Here is a 13108-nt window from a genome sequence, read left to right as displayed (position 1 = left end):
CACAGAGTCAGCTCTTACATATTGTAGTTACATTTTTCTAGTTCTCCAACATTTTTTTACAGCAGTTGTGTCAGATTGTCTGTATTATACTGATCTCTTTGTAGTTACAGGAATTTATTAAACATGTTTATAAACAAGAAATGTGCACCCTGGGTATGGTCTCTTGTAAAAAAAAAAAAAAAAAACCTCCTAACATTCCTGAGTACTGGTCCATAATTGGGGATAGTCTGCAGTGGATCAGACAGCTTTCGTTTGATGCTATAAATGCATTTCTAGCACTTATGGCTGCAACCCCCCCCCAAAAACAATGAACTTATGAATTTAGGGCCTATCCATACACAGACTTGGAGTGGCTGAGTTTAGCTAGTGCAAACCTACATGGACAGATTTGGATCTGTTTCACACTTACGACAATGCAGTTGGTGGACAGGGATGACAGTTCAGTTCATGTATTTGGTGTCTGGCTAGTACCTCACCCCTGCTTTTTTTCTAAAGGTTTATTGCAAATTAGAAAGACTTACCTTTTAAATCATGCAAAAGAGAAGGGATAAATTAAATTCCATTTTAAGTTTAAATAATCTAATGTACAACAACAACATCAAAAAAAAAAATCAGTGATTTCCTAGTACACCACTTCCAGAAGAAATAAAAAAAGTGAGAGAATATTTTATTGAGGAACTTTTAATGCAAGTCTTTAATAGTTTTAACATATTACACTGTTTCCCCCCACAAATAGGAGCACAACTGATTGAGCCTGTTTTACAAATGCCATTGCCTTCATCCTATTTCTAGGAATTCATAGAATTAAATCTAGTTAAACTATTGTACATTCTTTTAAAATATCACATACATTTCAAAATGATGCAATCAATCGTTTGGTTCCCCATATGTGAAAAGTTACATAATACTAAGCTTAAATCCATAATTTTTAACCCTCTAGCAAGTGAAAAAAACCCAACAATCTCCTTTTGACAGGGTATTCCATAACGCACGCGTGATGACCAACATTAATGAAGCAGAAGTTAACTGACTGCAAATAACTTCCCTCAGTAGGTGCAGATATCCAGTTCTTACTCGTCCCAAGCGTCTCCATACTCGTTTACTTTAGCTGGGGGGGGGGAAAAAGAAAAATAACACAAAATACATATACAGAAATTTTACACGGTGCTTTGAAATTGTTAGGAAGCATGTTGCGGCTTAAACTGTGACAGTCAGGGTCATTTATAGCTCAGAACACATGTGGTTTAAAGCTTTTCTTCCCCCACACTGCTCTTCCAATGAGGGAGGAGGCAGAGATGACTTATTAATTATTTTTATTACAGCAGTATTCAAAAGCTCCACTGAGGGTAGGACACCACTGTTAGTCCCCACCCAACAACATTTTGACTTAATTTAAAACAAAACACACCAGAAGGATGAAACAAAAACCACCAGAGGAAATAAGAATGTGAAGATAACTACTGGTATGTGGCTGTACAGACTAGTTACATACACAAGTAAATGCCTTCAAGATAACAAAACAAACAAACAAAAAAATCATATAAATGAGCAGCAAGCCCTCCTGACTAGCCACCTCACCATTATCATTTGGCAATTTCCTTCGGTACAGAAGTGGATTTGAGACATGTGCAAGAGGACACATTACTGGCATTAAGGATTAGTTCAGTAAGCATACACCATGTTTAACTGGACAGTGTAGAACAAAATGAAAAAGGTGCTGGCTTGAAAGAAGTGGAGAGAGAGGCAAGAAGATGGCAGGGTGGAGGATGAATTACAATACAGTACAAAACTGAAAATTACTAGAAGTAGGCAATATCTGCTGCAATTAGCAGGAGAAATTTCAAACAAAATAAAGTACTATTTATGCAGTGCTAGTAATTTAGCAGTCAGGTTCTAAGAGGGATTAAACACACGAATGGAATACAGGACTGTTGATCACTATTAAACACAACAGTATGGAACATATCCTCTCATATCCCAGGGACTCGTGTGCTGGGATTGGATGCCAGGTCCTAGCATATAGGACCAGGCAAGGGTAGAGCTGGGCCCGAGGGCCCATTCCCAGTGTGGGAGGCAACCTCAGCATGCAGGGGCTGTGCCAGGCTCCAGTGGCTGATCCCGGCACTCAGGGAAGAAAAGGATGCCAGGTCCCCAGGACCAAATTTGAGCATGGGGCTAGATCTGGCCCACAGACTGACCCCGGTGCCGGTGCTTGGGGAATGGAGGGAACAGTACTGGGCCCCAGGACATGTGGGGATAGATGTAACTTGTGGATTAGCCCCATATCGTTCACCTGACCTGCAGGATTAAAAGCTTGAGCACTACTGCTCTAAGGCATCTGTTACTGCCACTGTCAGAGGCACTGCTAGATGGGATCACTATGCTGACCCAATATGAAACTTATGTTCCAAGACAGTGGTCAAATTTCTATCCTCTCTTGTTGTGGTAAAAAGATTTAAAAGGGAACACTGTGCAAATCAACGAAGGGGCAATCCTGCTGAAATAATAGTAGTTCCAAGCAATGTGAACTTTCCCACTCCACCTCAGTCATGGGACTGGACTCCACAATCCCAGTCATAGGACCTCATGATGCCACTTCATCCAGTATCTCTGCAACAGAACTGATCGTTTTGCTCAAGATATTATCTCAATGACCTGCTAAGATCAGCCTGCAGCTTATTTGCTCTCTACAATTGGAAGGTAACTTGAACTACAAACCCTATTGAGATTATAGAAGAAGCCTCTTTCTCTCTGCAAGTGACAATTGTTTTAAATCATCACCCAAGCATTTTGTCATTGCTTCTCTGTGATGCAGAGTACCAGGGTGTTCTGAATATAAAGGCTGAAGATTTGAAGATTTATCCAGCAGTGCCTTACATGGCAAAATAATTGCCCTTTAATAAAACAAAGCAAAGAACATACTTGGTTCTCAAGGATGGCTTTATGCTGAGTGAATGGCACTTTTTTTTTTTTGCAGGTCACTTCATTATTGTTTTAACATTGTAAAGTTTTGTTTTTCATTGTGAAAACAAACAGTAAGTTAGGTGCCAAGTACTGTTTCCTTCCTTCAGGTTTTAGTGCAGAGTAGTAAATTTTGCAAACAATGACATCCATCAAAGGTCTGCGCACCAAGAATCCCCTAATTCTACATGAAACAATTCACAAAAAACAGATTTAAAAAACCCCAGATGCATATTCTATTTTGAGAGAACAATGCTATCTAAAACATACACGCCCAAAGGAGCAAAATTTTGTCATGAGAAACTAACTACAGAGTTAAATTGCTGCTGTGTACTACAATTTCCCTAGGGGATAAGTCAGTTAAACACCAACCAAACTTTTCACCATCAGCCTCTACCTGAACAAGACAGTTACGGGACAGTAATTATAATTTGCTACAGATACTTTATTGGTTTTTGAACAAACTGGGTATCATGACAGAAGAAGCTTGTGTAGTGTGCCATGTAAGAATCACCCCCCATTAGTAAGATTCATAGAAATAAATCCTTATAGGATAAGCACAGTTAACTGTAAGTCTTTTAACCCTGTTATCGGTTTTTACCATATACTGTAATAATTCAGCATCAAATTACCTTCTTTTCTAAATGGTTTTTCCTGTGAAGACTGGACTGGACTCCGTTTCTCTTTTAAGGCCTCCTTATATGCTTCTCTATTCTTGTTCCTCAGTTCCTCATAAGAGACAGCTTTTCTTTTAGTTTCTTCTTGCAATGAAACAGGTTCTTTAAAAAAAATGTGAGAAGTAGAAGCAGCATTAGCCAACTGATTTGACTGTAGTTGCAATTAGTTAAATGTTTTCCAGAATACCAATGAATTGCATCTCATACAGAATACAGCTCTGCATTCAGATTTCCAAAGGTTAAGCATCCAAACCAAGTTTTAAAAAAGGTGTTCCATGGAATTAAGCATACCACAATGAAAACATGTTCTCTCTGATGGCAATGATAGAGGCTATAAGAACTGGTAAAGAAACAGAAGTCATTTATTCCTTCCATTTCACACAAAGTAAAAACTTTGGCCAAATCTTAGCTTTTTTGTTCTATTTTGTCCACAGATTGCATATTACAATCTACAATCTTTACTTGTAGAAGAGGCCTTCAAAAGATAATTACATGTTACAAGTATTGTGCAGATAACTGGTTAATTGTGCAATTACCTTAAGACCAGCTACATGTGCAAAGTACACCTCATACGATAAAAAGCTCAACCAGCTGTAAAGTCAGACCCTGAAAACATGTACCACCTTTATACCTCATTGCTATCAAGCTTTAATTTGCACATGTAGCAGGGTCTCCCCTGCATCTGGGAACCCCATCAGCTGACAGGACTCCCAGCTGCAGGGGTGCACAGTGCTCATCATAAAATCCCCAGGCCCTGGGGATTATGGCTGCCCCAATCCCTAGGGCCTGGCCGTTTCACGCGCCCCCAAGCCTTAAGGATTGCAGCTACCATGATTCCCCAGGGCATGAGGCATGTGGGACATGCCCACTGCTGGGAATCCCTCAACTGAAGGGGCTCCCAGCTGCAGGAGCTTGCTTCTTGCCAGTGCCAGGGGAAGCTTGGGATCAGGCTCCCCCTGCATCAGGAGTAAGGCACAATGGGATCTAATGCACAATTCCATAATCATACCTCCTGTGATGCACATATGTCATGGCAGGAAGTGCAATTATGTGGATTGCACATTCAATCCCACTCCACCTTTACCTACACATCTAGAGGGGTTTGGAAAGATATACAAAAAAATACATAGTTGGTTTTAAAGATAAATGTTACAATAGAAACAGTGCAGATAAATGTATGCTGTCAGGATACTTTTTCGATTTTCAACAGTTCCTCATAAAAACTCACTGTCAGGGACAAATATGCAAAATATCATGTATTTTCTGAAATAAAGCAATTTGAAGACAAATGCATTTTAGATAGAGATAAAAATCACTGCACTAAATCCCTAACCTTATTAAAACAAACCATACCTTGGTCACTACGATCAGTAATTCCTGTAGGTGAAGATTCATTCAGGGAAGCACTGAATGGAACTGGTTCATAATTAGAGAAGAATTGATCTGTTGAGCTATGTTCATCTGAATAGCTGGAAGGAAGTGTGACTTCGGTTGTTGGAGTAGGTCCAAAAGCCGACTGAGAAGGTTCATCTGTAAGTTTTGAGTTTTCACTAGAATAGCTGGTAAAATAATATAATTTTGTTATAAAGAATGGATATATTCTTTAAACCAAAGAAATGCAACATTGAGTAGCAGGATTGGGGTTACTCAGAGAGTTTAATATGATTAATTTTAACAACTTAAAATATTTACAGATCTATTTAAAAAACCCTGAAGTAACTACAATTTGAAGTATACTCAAAAGAAATATGCCCAACATGTGCACACACACTCGCTCACCTCTCTCTTCACAGGCATTAATCAGAAATACGAGTCATACTTGTTAATTACATGGACTAGAGAAACAGAGTACCAACTCTGTGTTTAGCACTTTACAGACAAAAAAGGCCAATCCTTGCTCCAAAGGAGAGCTCAGAGAGACAAAACACATCAGTCACAAATAGTAAAGGGTGTGCCCATATAAACTGGTGGTGGCAAAAGAATGTAGCTGTGGTTATTTTGAAAAGTTGTGTGAAAAAGGTTGCAATTTAAAACCATTCATTAGAAGTTTCCATGCCTGATCAGTGATCAATACCAAAAAACAGGCACAATTGCCATTTGGGTGGTGAAATATCATCCTGAAGAAATGGAAGTCTAATGTTCTTCTCTCCTGCATGGATTCGCCTAGTTATTTTTTAACCACAGAGTTAACAGGGGTAAAAGGAGCTATTAAAGGGATTAAAAGGTGGGGGGGGGGGGAAGAGAGAGAGAGAGAGAGATATCGATCATCTGGCCTGATGCAAATATGCCTATACATATTACTATACAAATGTAAGCATCCTTAATATGGCATTAGCATATATTTCCAATGACCCTCTAGTCTACATTATTCCTTTCACAAACTCATCTTTCAAACAGAGTAAAGATTTGCTCTTATTTGACTGTGGCATTTAGTTTCATATTGACACTACGCATCTTGCCTGATCTATGTATTTATCACAATCTATTTGAATAAAATTTTTAAAAGAAATAAGATATCTTTCCTTGCCTACATCTTACCTACTGGCTTAAAAGCAGGGAAGCAGTGCATTTGGGCAATACTGTAGTTTGGACAAATTTGCTACTAGTGACTGTACCAGATGGAGCCATAAAACTTGCCACTGTAGGTCAACTTAAATCCAGTTTATGAAAGCAAAAGGATCTGCCATTAACTCACACCATTAACATCTATGAATTTTTCTTTAAGCAAGTTTTTCCGGCTTCTAGTTCTTAAGCCACTATTGACAAAGATATAAAATCACTCCATTCTTTTACTCTTCAAAAATGATTTGTGTTTACATGACTGCCCTCAACATCAACTGGCTTTAGAACATTAAGAGAACACTGTTTAGAAGGATGTTATTGAAAACTCTGGAATTTAGTGTTATACATTTGAATCTTTCAATATGAAGATGTCTGGTACAAAAAAGTTAATAAATATTGTTTTAGAACACAATTAAGAGTTTAATCAAATCTTGCTAAGTGTTTTTTAAAACATAAGTGTGATTATTGCTTGCTGCTACCCATATAATATTTTCTGAGTGGTGAATTACATAAACTGATATTTACCAAATCACAAAGGTCTTAAACTACCTTGCAAAAAAAAAAAAATCACAATCAAACAGAAAGCACACTTCAGGAACGAAACAGGAAATATTTTTAAGAACTGATGACTCTCTCATATGTAGTGCATGCTTTCAGGCTTCTACACTATTATAGATTTCAAAGTTATGAACAAAACACAGTAAGTTCGTCCATCATGCTGCTTCTTGTGCTAATACTGTTTACTGAACTCTTTCCTTTGATAAACATTGACTGAAGTAGGAAAAGGATGGAAATTATTCCAAACTAAACTACTGGCAACCATCCAACAAGAGAAGCAATTTTATTTCAATTTACTTCATATCAAGAGAAAACCTGTGAAGTCACATAACTGTAAGTAAGTTCCACAGGAAACTAGGGTCTCAGTTTAGACCCTAGTACATTCTGGTCACTCAAAGCACTTTTTGCTCTATTCCACAAGATGGCCAGTTATTTATGGAGCTCAATATACATGTTTTTGGCTGCTAAAACAAGCTTATAATTCACAAAAAAAATACAGATTTCCCTGGTGATAGCAAGTTGCCAGAAAAGAGAGGAAATTATAACTCTCAAAACCATGGCAAGATGCAAATGAAGCCCTGATCAGTCTCGGCTGCTTGCAGAGAGGCTGCAGGGCGTGGAGCAAAGACAGGCAATGGGATGGGACAAGACAGGACAGTTAAAAGAAAATGAATAGAGGCTTACTCATCTGTAAGACACTTGGGGCCTTTCTGTATGAACTCAGTTAGCGGGGAAGTCTCCAGTCTCTTAAATTTTTCCCTGCAGGCTGGCATGTAGGATATTTTTCCAGCAACATATCCAAAAAACCCAGCATCTTTAAGAAGGAAGGAAAAAACTCTGACATCATTTGTATCATAATATTAGCATACTCTACAGAAAACTACAATAGTTGAAAGATGAAGCACACTGGGCTCTAATCCAATTAAAACCAATCAATTTTAAGTTTAAATTTAAAGAACAAAAGGCATAATTCTTGGCATCTCTGCTGTACTTTTGGCCAGAGGAAGTACTAAATAGCTAACACAACAGCTGAACAGATGCTTCAGTGCTTCAGAAAAGGTAAGTATCAAATATTTTCTGTTGGTACCTGAGGGATGAATGTGGCTAAGAAAAGAAAAACAAACAAACAAACAAACCACCCCCCCAATGAATATTCTGAAGGGCATCAGATAGGCCATGGATATTATCTTTAAATCTATGAAGAACTGGCTAGCAATAATTGTAAAATGGCTTTGGGAAAATTGGGCTGGAAATAAAGTTTCAGCCCATTAGGGGAGTAAGGTTTTGGAACAGCATTACAGTGGCTGTTAAAGATTGTGGCAGCCTAACTAGTGTCAAGATAAAGGCCCTGGCAGACATTAAAATAATGGTGTTACAGGAGCTGCTCCTCTAGGTTGTGGCAAGCCCTGAAGCTCACCATGACTGAGCACCTCAACATGCTTTGCCTTGCTGTTCCCTCAGGCAGTCTGCAGGAGGTTTCTCATTGGGCTGCACCATTAATTACCTGAACATGTGGGGAAATTACTATTTATGGTGTGATTAACAGGTTAGCCATGTCAAGTATAACACCTGCCAAGGGCCCAAGTCTGATTATTTTGTGAATTAAATTAGAGGATGCAATTGCCTGGAACAACTGATAACTAAGGGCGCCTATACATAAGCTGTGTGGCCAATCCAACACACTGTAATTACAGTGTGTCGGAGCAGACTCAATTAATCAAGTCTGCTGAAGTGTGGTAATTACTACACTCCAGCATCTCATGTATCAGCAGTCCCATGCTTAAAAATGGCGGTGGGGGCGCATTATCTAAAGACTGTTAAATGAGCTTTAGCTAAAGCACCCCCACCGCCATTTTTAAGGATAGGAATGCTGATACACAAGAAGCTCCAGGCACTTTAACTAGAGTGGCTCTCTAAAAGAAATCACTTCTGGTCTTCAAACTGAAAGGCAATTTTTCAGGCAAATACAAGAGGTTTTTTGCAGGAGGTCAGACTAAATACACTGTTCACTCTAGCCTTAAATCTATTAAAAGCTGAAGTTCTTCATTTAAATGTTTAGAATTGTAAGTAGTTATAGGTTTAGAAAGTAAAACAAACTTTTCCACTACCCTATACCAAGAAGTCCAGGCTGCTATTATAGGGCCCAATCCTGCTTCTAGTGAAATCACTGAAGTCTTGCTGTGGACATCAATGGAAACAGGAACGGATCCCAAGCTTATAGCATAGCAAGTATTTTCCACATGCGGGTCTAATGAAGACTTACTTTTAAGGCTGAAAAATATTACAAGGAACATTAGTTCCCTGGGACCATTTATACTTGTAGGATTTGTCACTGAACTTTAGAAAGCTCTGTGTATTAACAGGGGAGCAGGAAGGTAATTTCCCTTTGCCTATGGGACTTGTGGAACTGCTATTTGAATCAAAGCCAGAGTTGTCCAATTTCTGAGTGGTTGGGGACTGCATGTGCACAGGCTATTCAACCTGAGCCATGCAGCAAGCAAACCCTCAGTCCTGACAGCAACACTCCACTGCACTAGGTCAGTGTCCCATGCTCTACACAGTGTCACATGCCTCCTGCCACACCATGCCATGCTGCACAACATGCTTGCCACCTCCACCCAGGTACAATGCTGTGTGGGCTCCCTGGGTTTCCTGGCCATGAACTCCCACTGGCCACACTGCCCCACCCCCAGGAACAGAAGCAGACAGTGGAAACAGAAAGAACCTGACTATGGTGACAGCAGTATCTAGAGCAGGGAGGTAAGGAACCAGAAGCCTGAGCGCCACAGGTTAACTCTTTTGGGGGCTGGATTCAGCCCACCACTTCAAGAACCCTGATGTACCCTATTCTGATCTCCATGTTTAAAAATGGATATTGAAAACAGAAAGAGTACGGAGAAGAGCCACAAAATGATCTGAAGGCTGGAAAAAGAGTATTAGTGACCAACCTGGGGTTTTCTCTTTTTAGCGTACCACTGAGAAACCAAGGTAACTTGGTTCAATTGTTAACTTACCTCTAGAAGGAGAAAATACCAGGTAATCAAGGTCTTTAAAATAGTGGAGTAAAGCATGACAGTCAATGGATGGAGGTTGGAGACCTCACTGTTTACAAACTTGACTTTAAGAAACCAGTTCTGTTGTGCAACACTTGTGCAAATCTCTACTCTTCAGAAAGGTTTCCAGAGCTAGCTGACATCAAGGGAAAAATGACACACCTGAGAAAAACTGTGTGAAGAGGTCCCCTTGAAGTACAACTGTAACATGCATTTAAAAAGCATGTGTAGTAATGTGATCAGTTTACAAAAAATAAAAATGAAGTGAAACTGGTCTTAAACATCTGACAGTGCCAATTTCTACCATTCATTTATCTGCTTAAGCAGCACTTCCTCCATTATAAATTGTAAACTTGGCCTCCTCCCACTGAAGTCAGTGGGATTAGGATCTGGTTGTGTAAAAGCAGACTAGTAAAATAGCAACTTCCTGTTTTCCTGCCATTTAAGATTTTTTACTTTTTAAAAAGGGTATTTTTTTTCTATTTGCATGGAATGCAAAATCTATTACACAAAAATTCAGCTGTCCTATAATTGTGCATGCATGTTGTCTACGAAAACAAATATTACAACAGCTCGAATGGGACACTGAGACACATGATTAATGACCTTCAAATTAGGAAGAGAAGGGTGGAAAGTTCTTTAGACAGATTTCACTCCAACAGGAATATACAGTTATTACAGGAAATTGCATTTGAACTTGTAACACTAAAACAACAGTAAGAAGTCAAAAGAAATTTAAAGGTACCCCCTTCAATTAGAATAGTAAATTGTCGAAAAGAGAAAAGTAACTTCTTGTAGACGCCTAATAAAATTCTTTGCAAAAGTGACAATGCACAAACTTATCAGCTGGCAAATAAAGATGAAAAGATACAGAAAAACACTTTTCTTTACTCCTTTTCAGTTAAACTAACTTAAGTGATACTGTAAAAACACTAGGTAACAAAAATAAAAAGTATGGTTTTAAATTCACAGAGTCCCTATGCCTCTTAGCCAAATATTATAAATGCTTGAATATCAAATTATTATGTAGTCATTTTCTGATCTTAGTTGCATCAATACAAGATCCAAAGCAAAAATCACTGAATTAAATCTGGAAAGTCTCCATGAGCTTAAGTAGTGCTGCTTTGGTTTTATATCAGGGTAAGTGATATCAGATATTCATGACACTCAAGTTGAACTCAGGTGGTTGATACTTGCATGTAAGTTTGGCAGCAACAGCAAGTCTTGACTTAGCTTCAAAAACTCCTGAAAATGAGGGAACAAAGTTATTACTTAATCTATGACAAACAAGAATTAAGGTGATAAAGGAAATAACGTGACCCATTAAATTTTTTATATAGCTCTAGCAGGTTAGATCTCTTGCATTACATCAGCTCTTTCAAGCTATTCACCTATAATTATTAGGTTCCATAATGTTAAAAAGAACATTTTATGGATTATATTCAGTCACTAGATTTCTGACTTGCCAAGAAAACTAGAACATTTAAGAATCCAATCCCTCAACTTATCCCACATAGTATGACCTGCACCAGATACCTCAAAAAAAGATGCAAGAAACCACAGAACATGTGAAATGAAGTCTTTGAGGAAGTTACCCTCTCAATTCCTAATGGCTAAAATTTGGCTTAAACTTGAATCATAACGTTTTACAATCCCTTCTAAATTTGTTTCAAATATTTACCTGTTTAATCTTTAAATATTCTTGATTTCCACAAGACCTCCAAATACTAGTCTTACGCTCCACAACATTCCATGGTCTAACTGGCCACCATGTAACATACACTGTATTTTCTTACATAACACTACCCCCCCACCCCAGTAGGATGCACACCTTGCTTTCAGAAGGTGAAATGAAAACAAAGAAGATCTTTCTTTGCAAACACATTAAAGTATTTTCACAGGGAAAACACATGCTGCTGCTGGGGAAGAGAAAGAGTAGGAAGCAAAAACCTGTGGCTGCTGCGTGAACCAGCTAGCTACAGAAAGTGATGCCCAAACTCAAGAAGCTGGCCTGGGCAATTCAGCTCCAGCAGGATCAGGACCTCTGCTCCTCACATTTCTGCACTTCAGATGCACACCCCTATGTCCAGCAGCTACTTTTCAGGGAGAAAGGTGCATGTCATATGTAAGTAAATACAGCATCTTTCTTTATCTGACTCTTTCTTCATACCCAAGTTTTACTATACTTCTAGTCGTTTTTGTCACCTAACCCTATAATTCTACAATGTCTTTTTTTCCCATGGCAGGATCATTACTGAACCCTATTTCAGATGAGGGCAAATGATTTTTTTTCATTATATTGCTTTCCTTTTCAATCCCATTCCATAACCTGCTTGATTTCTTTCCACACAACTGCTTTGTATGATTCTCTTTACCAAGTAAATCCCCATCCCCCTATATTCAACAGCTTACATTTCTCCAATTCTTCCAACTTGGTATTTCTAATCTATTTCGGTGCTGTCATTCAATAAGGCAACCATATTAAGTACAAAAGTAAAACTTATTTGAGCAAGACCAAGAAAATGCTTTATAATTTACCTCTCTTCATCAAGTGTGAAGTGATAAGCATGCATATTATAGAATATGGCGCAGCTGTGGAAGACATTGAGAGGAGAAAAACAAAGGAATGTATCAATTTGGAGAGAAAAAGAAATAGCATAATTTGCCGTCTTTTCAAATATGTTTAACAAAGTATAAAAATTGTCATGGAAGGGCTAATTCTCGTTAGGGCTTCATTAAGGTGGCATATTTCTATATAAATTATTCAGCACTCTTACCCCAACTTCTGTGGCAGACTTTCAATGAGTTGTGATACTGGTTAATGGACTCACTAAGTCACTCATTAGGGCTCTACAATTCCTAAAATGGGGAAGACAGGAATGTATGAAGGGAGCACTGTAGGTTAGCTACCAGAGGTGGCTTCCAGCCAGGACTGCTATGCCATAAAAATATAAAACTTCACACCTCAGGGATTACAAGTGGTATAGCTGAGGGGAAAAAACCTACCTGATCTTAAGCCTTATAGGAATTAAGTTCCACTCCTACGTAACTAACAAGCCAGGTGATGATAGCCACCTCCACCTATTCCTTTTCAGAAAGGGTGTAGGGACCATTCTGCCTTAGGTTGCTGGAGTCACAGTTTACCAGTACCACACAAGTCAGTGAAAGCTTTATTGTAAAAGTTGAGGGTAGGAGATGCCTGATCTCCAAGGCAACTATGCAGCTCCAATCATTGTGAATAGCTAAAGTAAAGAATGCACATGCGCTGGAAAATGGCCTGCCATCCTCCCCTACAAC

General features: G+C 38.7%; 1 protein-coding gene across 1 annotated transcript in view; it reads right to left on the bottom strand.

Moving 5' to 3' along the window:
• Positions 1–649: 649 nt before the first annotated feature.
• Positions 650–13108, bottom strand: part of OCIAD1 (OCIA domain containing 1) — a 13929-nt gene continuing 1470 nt past the window's right edge. The window contains exons 2-7 of the mRNA XM_019526255.1: positions 12350–12403; positions 11009–11056; positions 7443–7572; positions 4992–5197; positions 3594–3740; positions 650–1108 (exon numbers count right to left, since the gene is read on the bottom strand). Coding sequence (XP_019381800.1) covers positions 1071–1108; positions 3594–3740; positions 4992–5197; positions 7443–7572; positions 11009–11056; positions 12350–12403 — 623 coding nt within the window. The 3' untranslated portion in view covers positions 650–1070. The remainder of the gene's footprint in view (positions 1109–3593; positions 3741–4991; positions 5198–7442; positions 7573–11008; positions 11057–12349; positions 12404–13108) is intronic.

Source organism: Gavialis gangeticus, unplaced genomic scaffold (genome assembly GCF_001723915.1).
Source record: "Gavialis gangeticus isolate Ggan-Ray unplaced genomic scaffold, GavGan_comp1, whole genome shotgun sequence".
Taxonomy (NCBI): Eukaryota; Metazoa; Chordata; order Crocodylia; family Gavialidae; genus Gavialis; species Gavialis gangeticus.
This window is presented reverse-complemented; position numbering and strand designations above follow the sequence as displayed.